The following is a 14,296-nucleotide window of genomic DNA, read 5'->3' as shown; positions in this document are numbered from 1 at the left end:
GGAGGGAAGCGAGTCCCGGCTGCCGTGTTTGACAGTCACACGGATAAATATTGGCGCAGGCCTTGGCATCTCGTGCACTCAAGTCATAATACGAAACGACTGTCTAAAGCAACACCGCTACAATTATGCCTCTCCCCTCAATGCACGCCAACACCCACACTGGCTGCCACGCGCTGGTCTCGGTGCTGGCTTGCTCGCTAACTCCTCCACACGCTAATAAATACTACAGTTTGAAAAAAAAAAGTCTCTACGACAAAGCCACCCCCACCCATCGGGAAATCACCAACGATGCTAACTTCAGCGGCAGTGCGATTAAAATGTAACCGCACAATGCGAGAAACGGTTTATCCGCAGCGGAAAGCGTCGAATTCCGCGAAGGGCAATTTCGCGCGATGTGTGTGATTGCGGGAGAGCCCAGCTCTGGGTCAGAATTCAGGTCGAGGTGGAAGGACCTAACAAGACCGGCCACCATCAAGCCTGTCGCCCCCCTGTCAGCTGCAATGTGCCAGTCCTACGGCAGACAATCATAATCAGGTATGTGCACGCGGCAGCGCGTGAGTCAAATGGCACGCTGCAAAGCGGGAGGAAGCGTGCAAGCCACCGAACCCTAACCAACTCTTGGCAACAACTGACCATCGTCTAGCCTAAAAGTTTTCCTGAAAGCGAACACAAACGGCTACTGAACACAGGACTGGAAATCTTTTCCAATCAGCGTGGGAAACGATGAAAAGTCCACCCACACTGCCAGCACTAATGCGCAGATTACCCAGAGCACAAACTCGCAGCAACGCCCGCCAGGTTTTAATTGGCCGGATTTTTGCAAGCAGCATTTTTATCAAAAAACCAATTTTATCAAATCGGAAAGCGCAAGCGTGTGCACGTGATACCAAAGAAGGAGCCACTGCTGTGTAAGTTACTCCCAGTTTTATCGCTTTTATCCGGGTGAGCAGTGTGAAGTGTACTGTAGGACAAAAAAAAAAAACATTATCCAACTGCTAACACCACGATGGGCTAATTAACACTTAACAATGCTATTTCTTTTTTGGGTTCAAAGGCAAAAGTTATCGTTGCTCTTGTTGTACATAAAATACAGCAGCTTCGACCCTTCACTTAAGCACAGTGCAACGCTGACGGTGTTGACTAACACATTGTCTGCTGGTTCTTTCCCTTGCTTAGCCAAAAAAAAAATCTATACTCCATTTATGATTTAACTGTTAATATTAAAAAACTCAAAATCTTTTATCTTACATCAGTATGTCAATACTCTGCTGAAACAAAGACGACAAATATGCTGTATTCCTGTAATAAGTTGCTCAACAAATCATCCGTATTTCTTTTTTGCTGCAAGCACACTCTGAAGCTTATTCTATGTTCCTGCCTGACATGAGCACAACTGCCTGGGAATATTACACAACTGAGCATTACAGGTCTTGGGTATCATTCAAAAACACAATACATATGTATCAGAATTTACAATATGCCTTGTGCTACTTCAATTCTTTTTTTTTATCAGAGATCAACTTGGATAAGACTAGAATAAAAAAAATGATACATTAACATACTAAAGTTTTAAATTTTAAAAAATCTTTCGGTCTGAAAAGCAGCCTGCCTGCCAAATCAGCAGCAACTGGTTGGATCCAATGTGTTCAAATTATAAAACTGCAGCACTAAATTAAAGACAATTTTTATGCTACTGCAATTTTTTAAATGGCCAGCAAGCAAAAACTACATAGCCCAAAATATTGCTGCTCAAGTAGCAACAGTACCACCAGCAATGCACTTCACGTCTGAGGAAAAGTACCAGCCCACCGGAAGGTATGGGAGAAAGCAAAGTTATAAAAGAAATGACGCTTGAGAGTTGATGGATACTTCTAGTTCAAGAAAATCCCACGACTATGAACAGCACTCAGGTTCGAGAGAAAGCAGATGTGTCACACAAACCTTATAATACTTGCCACTGCTGGTACCCCAAACCCACCCCAAAATTTACCAATCACATTTCTGCTTTCTCATATTTTAAAATAAACACTAATGGCAAAGTGATCATAATTTAACACTTCAAAGTCCTATATGCAGGCATACATACACATATAATCTCTTCTGTGACTATTTCTTGCTGACAAACTCTACATCTAGAATTAATCAAAGAAATGGTTGCTAATGGTGTATTTTTCTGCCACTTTTCAAATTAATAGCTAGTCTGACCTTGATTCTTCTCTGAAGTAATCAAACTGCAGTTACACCTAAAAGGCAATAATTAATCCCGTAAAAGAAAAAAAGATATTTTTTTTGATGACTAAGAACAGGCTTTGTAGACTGACGAGTCTCTAGGTCAGACCTGGGCAAAGGCCGGCCCGTGGGCCGCATCCGGCCCGCCCGCCAGTATATACACTATATATATATACAGTATTGGGTAAAACTCATATTAGTCCTGCCCTCTAAAACCATCCCAATTTCTCATGCGGCCCCTTGGGACAATTAATTGCCCACCCCTGCTCTAGGTAGTAACATTGTACAGGAACAGAAAAACAATCCAGAACAAAGCCACATGGCACAACAAATTGCACAGATCAGTAGGAGATACTGAAATTCTATGTAAATCCACAGACCAGACAAAATGATGGCAGTTCCCGATGCCTGTTAAAGGCAGAACTTGTTTTTTAAAATGGTTTCACTGATGCGAGGGAAGGTAGGAATACACAGTGCTGACTTTTACAAGCAGTTTCCCCTAATTGCTAACCAGACCCTGAGGCATGGTGGAGATCACAGGAGGTGCCAACTACCCTAACAATAATACGTCTTTCTTAGTACTAGCTGTTGGTGTTTAGAAAGCTGATGTGAAACCGTTTGCAATTAAACATACTGTCATGGTTAGGACCGACAATTGAATGTATTCTCCTAGAGAAAAAATAAAATAGAAAAAGATGAACAGTTTCAAGGAACAGTGAAACTGACACAACTGAATTTTTAAACTTTATTTTTATTGGTTTCTTCTTTCTTTATATCTATCTTTACTCATAAGGGATGACAATATACATTTTCAGTTCATTCCCCTTGTGACTGACAAAAAGTACATCTGTGTTTGGATGCAATGTTCGTACCTTCACAAATGGGCAACAATTCACCCCTGTAAGACAGTGCCTATTTAATATCCACAACAGCGGCCCCAGGGTCCATGTTTGTTTGTTGGTGAGCAAAAGGTGAAGGACATACGGATCATCTTTGGTTGTCCTAATGCACATGATATCGTCTGTAACTCCTGAGACAGTTATTCTGTAAGTGAAAGAATGTACCTTACGTACATTACATCTCAGATTATCTCCATTCAATATAAAAAATTTGCTAAGTATGCCAATTTGGGAAATGTAAATGATACACTTTTGAGAAAATGGCTGGCACAGATCTGCAGTTGTTGACTTCTTGAAACACAAGTCTGACGAAGTCTCACTTCAAGCAGCACAATCTCCTCTTACGGGATTAGTGTGATGACCGATGCCAGAAATGCATGTCGAAAAAGTTTATATCACAATGACGTTACTCTGGAAGTATTGACCCACAAGGTTCTAAATCTTCAGCATATCACCACAGAAGATGAGGTGTGCATCCAGCAGCACAAGGCAGTGGGTGCGAGAGGATGTATCAAAGCATGAATGCGCCATGTGTCATCATTCAAGAGCATGTTCACGACCACAACGTGGCAATTAATAAGAGAATTAAAGATGTTAGAAACAGTAACGAGTGGTGGTATGTTGCTAAAAATATAAAAGCTGGGGTGAGAAAAAACCTGCCGCAAGGTAGTAAAGCGAACCTTGGCAAGATGTGGCACCCTCAGCTCAGTGACAAGACAGCAGGTCAGGGAATTATGTTTACTGGTGTACTGAACATTGCGATGGCGACTGTGAGACTAAGGCACTTGTTGGATGGATGTATTACGCACTTCCAAAACATCCATGACAAGTGTAACCAAGCCTTACCATGCAGGCAATCACAATATATACCATCTCTAATAGTGCTGCAGCCATATGCTCCTCAAAGGAGCAGAGGAATAAACTAACTAAAACTAAACTAATAGTGCTACTGCTTCTGCTGCTGTCAAGCTTCCTCTATAAATATCCAGAGGACTACGTGCTGGTCAGGGACACATTTTATGTTGAAAGTTTTAACGAAGTATGTCTGATCTATCTGCCTAAGCATGTTCACATTAAAAACATGAGGCACCATGACATGCCCATGGGTTATACTGTTTTAGACAGGAATGAACATGTTGATGGAGATTCTACTTCAAATAACAACAAAACAACTGTTCAGCAGAACCAGAGACAATTTGGACAATGCATTCTAAAAACGAAAACTAGTAAACTAGTAGAGGATGTCTGGAGATGTGTCGCTGAACAACGCAAATTTGATTCCGAACACGAAGAAAACACAACAAGATCTCAAAATGAATAATTTAAATAACAAAATCATACTATAATTGATAAATGAGGAAATAATTTATCATCACTGTTAGCACTTTCAAAACCAAAATTGTTGTAATCACTGTAAAGGTTCACACTGAAAAATGTATTGTCTCTAGAGACATGTTCATTCCAGTCTAAAACTGCAAGACCTACTCGTATGTTATAACATATTTTTCTCTTGTTCACCACAGTCAAATCTCGCTACTATGCCACCTACCAGGACCGAGCAAAAGCGGCATAGTAGCAAGGGTTCGTAAAAAACGGCTTTATTTGCTCAAGTTAACCATCAGTCCAAAGCCCTCAAGAATCGTCGGCTGGCAAATGTCTTTTCGGCGGATCTCTTACATCTCGTTGTCTAGATAATCGCACACTTGCATCACACCGGGCTTCTCGCTTCTCTGTTGTAAGAACTTCCAGACAGTGCTCCAAGCGCGCTGGGCTTCCTCAATCAAAACAATTCCCTCCTCGATCTCGTCCTCTTCGCTTTCCACCAGCTCCTCACTGCACAGCATCTCCTCCGCAATCTCCTCCATCGTGAAAGACCCGCCAGTTGCGAGGCACTCGGCTTTGAGAAAGACAGCTCGATCTCGTGCATCTTTTCCTCGGCAGGTGGCATAGTAGCGAGAGTAGGTGGTGGCATAGTAAATTTACTTTGCATTGAATTTTGTCTTGACCGAGCAAAAGTGGTATAATACTGAGAGTGGCATAGTAGCGAGATTTGACTGTATATATTTGTTATCCTGTGATCAGTAGCAGTGTTAATTTTTGTATTTCCATTGTTATACTGATTTACTTTGCTATATACCTATCTGTATGACAGTGCCTTCAGCCACAGAGTTTGTAATCAAATTCATGTTGACTGTTCACCCACACAACAAATTCACTAAAAAAATGATTTTGAAGGAATTGCTTACAAACACAATTAATAAAAAACATAAGAGCATGAAGGTGGCTTTCCATTGTTTTGTGCAGTATATGTCTGATTAAAACACCTTAAAGAAACATGAACATGTCCTTTTAAAAAACTGTCCTAATATTGGGTTTAGGCTAGACAAATATTACCTTCAGCAATAAGTTCAGCCCACCTACCTGAGTCATTCATATTCAAAAGAATAAGAAACTATTAAAGCAAAAAAAAAAAAAGGAACAAAATCCAAGCATTTGGTTAGGTAATTCACATCCGAATAGATTAACACTCCTTAATATGGGAACAGGAAGACATAAAAATCTTTCCTGATGTACCTATTCAAAAATGATGGTAACATGAGTGCAAATGTGGCTAGTTAATGTTCACCATTTTCAACACATAAGTTGTTCTTCATTATCACGTTTATTTCTATGTGATCATTAAAGTCCACTAGATTGAGTATTATACACCACAGGGACTATTAATTGTGCATAAGCCTAAATCTAAATTTTCCTTTTTAATAGAAATACAGTTTGATATACCTTTTTGGGGGAAGGAGAGGGGTCTACAAAAATGCCTATCAAATGCAATATAGCTCTAAGCTATAGGAGTTGAACTGTATTTACCTTAGCAACTAGAGCTAAGCAACAAGTCCTATACTATAGGCAGGTTCCTGGGCTAATGTCTTGAAAGTCACTGATCTCAACTTCGCTGTCTGGTCTCAATAATCAACATGCCCTTTAGGTTAGCAAGTTAATTTATTGTGAAGACCTCACATTTTAATAAGCTGAAAAACATGGGCTTTAAAGCCAACTGAAGACCTGCACCGAAGCCAGTCAAGACTCTGGCACAGAGCAAATTCATGATAATGATGAATGATTGTTTTATGGCGTGCCAGCAACTAGGGCTATATCATGGTGACATTTGTAATCTTACCCTAAAATGCAAAGTTTCACCTTAGAGGAAAGCAATTTGAGGCAAGCTTGTGGAATATTGTGAATGTAATAAATACAAAATATCTACCATTTAAGCCATTCAATTAATAAGTATCTTTCTTTCCTACAATACCAGCATAACCTTTTCCTACCATTCCAATATCAAACACATCTTGCTATTTATTAATTTACTCACTTCTTTTAATATAGAGCTTCAACACCCTGGAATTGACTGAGCTAAAAGCAACTATAGTAACTGTATAAAAAAAATATTAGCTTTTAAGTCAAAGAAATAAACAGGTCACAAATTTATGAACATATTCTAGATTTCCAAATCTTTGGGGTTGTTACACCGAGCAAACACATGAAAAATGAAGTCCTTTACAACATTAAATGCCATGCACTGACCATGTAATTCTAAGAAATGCATGCTTTCTGTTTTTAACAGAAAAAGAATGCATGTATGTGTATCACTATAATCAAATTTCAAGTGGTTGGCAAGTGGCCATTATCTGCTAGGATATTTGTAGTTGGAACCCAACCTACTTATGCAGCAGATTCACACCACAGATTAAGATGAAATCCATCACCTAAACAACAGTACTTTAATTGTTGATATGACATGCCTTTATGTAATACTCACAGCACTGGCAAAATCAGAAACCTGCTGGTCCGATGTCATGTCAATGCTGCTAGCCTGTTAAAACAATACAGCTTTTGTTATGTACCCTCCAAATGATTAAAGCAAATAATGCCAGCAGATTTCATTAAAAACAAAATGGAAAACTAACAACGTAAATAATTTTTTAAACAATTAATAATTTAAATAAACTGTTTCTCAAGTACTTCCAGCATATGCTGAGTTCAGGATCATTAGTATTAACCTGGCATGGTGACTGGGACACAGTTCTGATATCCTGTATTACACAGCTACAAACAATAAATCAATTTTATACGAGTAATAGTATGAACACATGTTTTACTTTTAAATATCTTGTAATCAATGGTATCAAAAGACCAAACCCTTTAGTGATGAACCTATCAAAAAGTCTTCACATTCACATTTTTACCAGCTGTTGGAACTGGTACTTCTGCTTGTTTCACTTTTAATATCTCCTACTTCTCATCACAAATGAAATCATGTTGCCTTTAAAACATAACCATTTGGAACAAAATTACTGGCACAAACTATATAATTAAGCTCATCAAAATGAAAATTGCAACAGCTGTCTGTTTGCACATCTTATCTTTTTATCATTTGCTCTAATCTGTGTAAAGCCTCAAGTACATTATGAACTTGTGGCATGACTATGATTGTTCTCAACTGACTGCATGGCTTCTAAGGTGCAATGTGAAGTGATACACTTAAGACATAATATAAAGTGACTACGTACAAAAATCAAGCTAGAAAATTAGTGAACAATGGTGCTGCTACAAGCTGACAATGTACTACCAGTCAGTCAGTCCTTTTCTTCTAAGGCTCCTTCAATATATTTTTCTTTAAAATTAGTGTTCTATGTTCTGCATACTCATTTAGCAAGCCTCACTTCTTTTAGTGTAGCCTAGTTTGAAAAACTGTAAATGCATTTAATGTTTAAAAAACTGAAGTGAAACAAATTGATGAAACATACTTATGGTAAACAGCATATTAGTATTACAGACTCAAAATGTTAACAGTAAGCATGCTTTAACATTCTTCACTGTGAAAATACAAAAGGGATGTGGATGGTGTGTAATCTAACATTATACTAAAATTGTACCTAAACAAAATCGGCGATAAACATAATTAATGTTGCTAGTAAGATTTTAAATTAATCACGACCACTTTCTTTCGTTAACAAATTCTGACTGCCTACAGCATTTATCAGAATCTGCTGACATGGAACAAACGAAAGGACATAACCTTAAGTCGAACGCTCGATTTTGCATATTAGTTGTTCGCAAGTGGGGGCCGCCATGTTTGTTCCGCTAAGACACGATGTCTTATTATATATGACTATTTAAAGGGAAAAAACATATACAGTGATAGTGTCTACAAATAATTTATCGAGTTGGTTTTAACACCAACGGTGCATGGACAATTTTGATTATGCACATCTCATGTCCTCCGCTACACGTTCACCACTGATGACCCTTACGTCAGACCCGACTTGTCTACGCTAGCCTCATGCCATGATAACGCATAGTGAAAAAACAGACAGTAAACGAATGTTTAGTGATAAATATATCGACAATGAATGTGCTTGCATCATATATCGGCAACACTTTATTTTGTAAAAATAACAAATCCGGCTTTTTCCTACACGTGACTCACTCAGTCTATTGCATGGTTGCAGAATATGGCGGCATGCGGGACGAACACGCTGCTCGTGAAAACGTTATTAGTTACATACCTTTCCCAAAGGTTTTCTTAGGCACAACGGTGACTTCAGCTGATTTAAAAAATTGTCACCGATTTCTTCTACGCAAAATACATTCAAAAAATGATAAGCATTTGCGTACCACTGATTCGAAATCTGTCCAGCACAGGAGACACGCTCACAACTAGCCTACCCTTGTCCACAGAACATAAAGTCACATGGGCTTATATCCAACATGGCAACCAGAATTAATCAATCATCACAATTTCTAAAATAGACGTTTTAGTCTTAATTTATTTTTTAAGAAAATACTACATAAAAATAAAAAATAAAAGTAAGTTTTAATTTTTATAAAACTTAGTGGTTCCGAGTTCATGCGCCGGGACACAAGACCGCGTTACTACCGTCGTAGGAATATCCGCCTTTGGCGCGAGTAAAGTGGCTGTGCTGAATGCGCAATGCGGAACACCGATTAGTTACCACAATGCGTGTACTTCAGGAAGCAGGTGTTGATGTCCGAGATTGTTTTGAATGCAAGTTTTTTTGTGTGATTGGCGTTTTAAAAGTGCGTAATGATATGCTGTTTTAAACTAAATGATAAAAGCAAGCCTGGAAATAATGTCCTTGTCGTTGCGTGCACCACTAGGACGAGTAACCCATGAGCATGGCATAGGAGTTCTCCATTTATGGTGCACGAATACGCGTACAGGAGAATGCGCGTGCGAAAATGGTTTAGACTGGCTGTAAGTAAGCGCACATATGGAAGAAAAACAGCGTATTGTAAAATGTACTCCAAAAACTTGTTTATATTATTATACGATTACACAGGGGCTGCTTACTAAATAAATATTTGAAGAACGTACGTGGTTGTGCTGCGATCGATTTTTCGGTTGCCAATGGCGTCATTGTCACAAATAACGAATTGCTGTATATATAGTCTCGAAAGATTAGAAAACAATTAAATTTGAGAAAATGAGGCTAGTATTAGTGACAGATCTAAGGTGACCTAAAAGCTCAATAACGTCTCTCACTCACTCTCTCCCTCTCTTTCTTTTTTACTTGGACCTTAGTCAAAATGCATTACTTGTCTTACTGTTTGTTGTTTGTTTTTTTTAATTTGAAGTGGCCGGGCAAGTTATTCAGCTTATTTTTCGTGATACTCTTATCATTGAATAATTTTTTAAGAAAGTAAACCACACTTGAGCAGGAGTGCTGTAGTAATTACCCTATTATCCCATCTGGCTCAGCAGCATTGTTGTTCTTTAATTTTCTCACTCTCTCTTCGATTCTTGAGGAGAGGTCCTATCTTGCTACAGCACCGCCTAGAGTTTGTCACATTGACAGGGTCGTGGGTACAGATCTTTCCTTGTGCACACCTGGCTTTTAAACTGTGCAACTCACCTGCAGAATCAATGTCATCTTGGTTTCTGACACGACGTCGAACACTAGCTACCACCACACACATTCACACTTATTTTCAGACAGGAGTAACACCCTCCTCCCCACCCCTCCTCACTTTTTCGAGGGATGTGGGTTTTCACTTTCGACACTTACTAACGTCTGTTAGATGACCGACAAAGAGAAATATTCTACACATGTTGACCATGGTGTTACTTTAGATATACAACGTTCTTTTATATATTTTTTGTAAGGCTGACGCACGCACACACCCACACATAATATGCACGCACGTAAAAGTGAGTTTACACTCGCTATTAGTTATTATAAAAAAATTGGCTAGTAACTGTCCCTTTACATAATAAAGAAAGAAATTGGAAAACAAAGAGAAAGGGATGGCTTTTGTCCGTGAGCTGTAAAGTTTAATGTGAAATAAAAGAACAAAAATCTATCCAGAAATTTATTTTTAGAGTTATGTCATTTTTCTCAGGGGAAGGGAAGTTTGAAGGTGGGAGAAACGTTTCTGGTGAAGGGGAAATGCTGTAGACCAGACCTGGGCAAACGCCGGCCCGCGGGCCGACGCCTCCTGTCTCTGACCGGCCCGCCCGCTGGCCCCCCCGCCAGTATATATACTTTATATACAGTATTGGGTAAAACTGAGTTAACTATATTAGTCCGGCCCTCTAAAACCATCCCAATTTCTCATGCGTCCCCTTGGGAAAATTAATTGCCCACCCCTGCTGTAGACCGTCTCTCCCTCTAATGTTTTCATCTAAAATGACGGCATTGTCAAAGTTTGCTTTTCATATATTACACACAATAAAACATTCATTTAAGATGCTCCAGAGCAAAATACGCAAAGGACAGCCGACGAAAGGAGTAACACACACAGGTCACGTTTGGACAAACGTTGTGCTTTTGCTCAACCCTTAGCCAGAACTACACACACAAACACAGTCTACCTTTTTTTGAAGTCATATACAGTATACTCCTAGGGGATTTTTGAATCAGTAATAAGGTAAAGGGAAAGTACATAAAAGAATAGATTTTTCTCTCCAGTGATCAAGCTCAAAAATCTTCCAGGTTATGAATTTTTAAAAAATTTTATTTCCAGGTAATTTTATGCTCAAAACTAAAGTGAATAAAATGTTGATTTGGAAAGGTCAATGTAGTAAGCCGCTGACAATTAAGTACTTAGCACCTAAATATGAACTTCAGGTTGCACTACCTAACACAATGAACTGCTCTGGCTTTTTCATGTTACCCAGGTACTAAAATATATTAATAATATCACTTCAGAGTTGGGATTTCAAGCAAATGTCACTGCTCTGAACCTTAACAGTTATTTACATAAACATTGAAAAAAAATTGTCCTGGTGTCTTTTCAAAAAACTGGATGACTGCAGAATTTCATGATAAAATGTTCACAACATTTGTTGTTCATGTATTGTTAGTTGTAGAAGATGGCCAGCTGTTGGCCCAGCCTCCTAAAGATGAAAAGCATCAGCTCAGTCTCAAGAACATCTTGCTGGACTTCGATGGGATGGATTTTTAGATGGTTTACAGTCCCAGACAACCTCAAGACAAGTTTGTGATGACTGATCGGATCCAAAAGAGCTGAGCTAATGGTAGTGCATGAAATTTCTTGAGAATGCATCTTCTGAATCAACCTTTTGCATTGTGATGAGACCTGCCATGTGCTGCCTCTTTCCGTATTGCATTGACACACCTGGCAGGAAGTCTTGCCATTTTCGACTGTTGCTTTCACTGGTTTCCAAGCAGCTTCTCTTGCAACTTCGTCTGCAAAAGTTTCTCCGATTACATTGAATGGTGTGACATTTCTGAACTTTCTTGCCATGATGTGGCCTTTGTTGCTGATATGGCATTAAGGAACTACATGATGCTACAACATACTACTACATATTACTTTTTCATGTTGCCTGTTAAAGACATGGAGTATATGATTCGTCTTTCTTGCTTCGTTCATAATCTGTGGCTGCTCACCCCTTTTCTCAGCAACCCAGTTTACAGTTTTGTAGTTGTGCCACAGCATAAGTGAGAAAGCCTGTTGAAAAGGACTTTGTATGTCGAAATACTAGAAGGGAATCAAAGTATTTTTCTCATTTTTGCCTTTCCTAATGCAAATGCCAGATTATAGAAAAACTGCTAAAAATAGCCTTGTGATGGAATGAGAGGAAAAAACAACTCATCTTGTGAAATGGATTTGGGTGAACGCATTCCTCAAACTCTGAACACACAAAGCCGGAGCTAATGGCAACAGTCTAGCAGCTCACTTTAGGCCACAGTATGCTTGTACTTTAATAACTGCATGCATACCCATACTTGGGCAACCTGGACCCTAATCAGGGTTTTTAAGTGTAATTTCAAGCCTAAAGGATAAGACTGAGAAAACATTTTAGAATAAGTGGATTTAAATATACATTTTCCTTAACGGTAGGCTGAATGTGCTTTACAAAATTAATTTTTGAATTACTTTAATTCTCCACGGACGTATATTTAGTTCGTGGTTTATCTGCAATCATTTGGAGTTTTTATTTTTTATTTTATTTATATTTTATTTTTCAGATAGACAAAGCAATTACAAAGATTCATATTTCCATAGAGCAAAAGATCGAGATGCATGATTCTGTGGCCTGAATAAAATCCCCATCAACATACAATTGTTGATTTTATTACGTCCTAAGTTTTTTGTCACCATATTTTAATAATAATGATAATAATGATGATGTTGTAAATAAATATTAAATCCATGTTTATTTTTTGCTTGTATATGATAAATTGTTTTGAAGATTGTAATGATTTTTTTTTTCTTTTTTGGGAGGTCAGGTTATTCACAACAATTAGCCTGAAGATTTTGAAGACTCAAATTCTTTGTTGTAATCAATATTAAAACCGTTTTTTTTTTATTATTTGCTTGTATATGTATTTGATAAATTGCAATGAATATTTTTTGGTCAGGCATTTTTGAAAAATTCTTTGTTGTAAATTAATATTAAAAACATGTGTATCTGCTTGTATATAATAAATTGTTGAATCGTGTCTATTTTTTGTCTGCTGGTATTTACCAAGCGCTTTGAAGGGGTGAAAGGTGTTTTTAGGATGGGGCTTTGAAGGGCTATGAGATGTTTTAAGGATGGGGCTTTGGAGGGCTGAGGGACTATGAAGGGCTGCGAGGTGTTTTTAGAGTGGGGCTTTGGAGGGCTGAGAGACTATGGAAGGGCTGCGAGGTGTTTTTAGGGTGGGGCTTTGGAGGGCTGAGGGATTATGAAGGGCTGCGAGGCGTATTTTAGGGTGGGGCTTTGAAGGGCTGAAGGAGTTATTTCTCCCAAAACCCGCAAGGGGCCGATGCACTTTATGCTTCCATAATACGGCGGGCTGGGAGTGTAACTTCCCTTAACGGCCCCATTTCTCAGCCCGAAAGGGCAGGGCCGATGTACTCCTGCAGGCTGGGTTCAGTCTGCTTCACCACATCAGACAACCGGCCTCGCAAGTCTCTTCCAATAAGACGATGTCGGCCTTCGAATGCAGAGAGAGCAACAACAGCAGTCCTTCTGGTTCACAAACGACCGAGACTAAAAGACCAAAATTCATTCCCGATAAGGGTGTCAAACTTTAGAAGAGTTTGCTACCTACCAACCAACCGTCTCGTAAGAAGAGCCGACAGCAGAGGACGGCTGCAACGAGTCGCCAGCAGAGCTTTCCCTGGAGCCATGGCTCGTTCTGCAACTCTCATGGCAACCTCCAAAGATGTAAAATTACCGAAATATTCAATACGGCCAACAATTCTGGAAAATACAATTTCCGGCATTCACCAATTTACGAAGTTCAAGTTTTTATATTAAGATACTGTCACAAACCTCCTGCGATGTATTTTTTTTTAATGTTTTTTTTTTAATAAGAAAAAGTAATTGTCTGGGTGAGGTGGTAAAGACAGCTATCACTGGGGCTGTTAGTGTCAACAGCCCGAGGCGTGCCGCGCCATACAGGGATGGCCGGCCCATCTTTGTTTCAATTAAGTTGTGTTGATAGATTGTTTTGTTGATTAGTTCGAACAAAGGAAAGAGTGTGGTAGTGTTTTGGATGTGTGTGGTTTGATTGGGGTTTTTCCTTGACGGGAGCGGGGAGAAGGGACAGTCTCTGGAGTATTGTCAGTGCGTCCGAAGCGGACGGTTTCTGTTTTATAACCAGTCTTGACGGACTTGGTGTTGTAGACCT

At 39.1% G+C, this 14,296-nt stretch overlaps 1 protein-coding gene across 1 annotated transcript in view; it reads right to left on the bottom strand.

Annotated features, from left to right (window-relative positions):
* Positions 1-8,843, bottom strand: part of LOC112557057 (la-related protein 4-like) — a 32,160-nt gene extending 23,317 nt beyond the window's left edge. The window contains exons 1-2 of the mRNA XM_025226665.1: positions 8,696-8,843; positions 6,946-6,999 (exon numbers count right to left, since the gene is read on the bottom strand). Of these exons, the coding sequence (XP_025082450.1) occupies positions 6,946-6,984 (39 nt within the window). The 5' untranslated portion in view covers positions 6,985-6,999; positions 8,696-8,843. The remainder of the gene's footprint in view (positions 1-6,945; positions 7,000-8,695) is intronic.
* Between the last annotated feature and the right edge of the window lie 5,453 nt (positions 8,844-14,296).

This window comes from Pomacea canaliculata, linkage group LG1, assembly GCF_003073045.1.
Source record: "Pomacea canaliculata isolate SZHN2017 linkage group LG1, ASM307304v1, whole genome shotgun sequence".
Lineage (NCBI taxonomy): Eukaryota > Metazoa > Mollusca > Gastropoda > Architaenioglossa > Ampullariidae > Pomacea > Pomacea canaliculata.
Note: the sequence above shows the minus strand (reverse complement) of the source record. Positions and strands in the feature narration are given on the sequence as shown.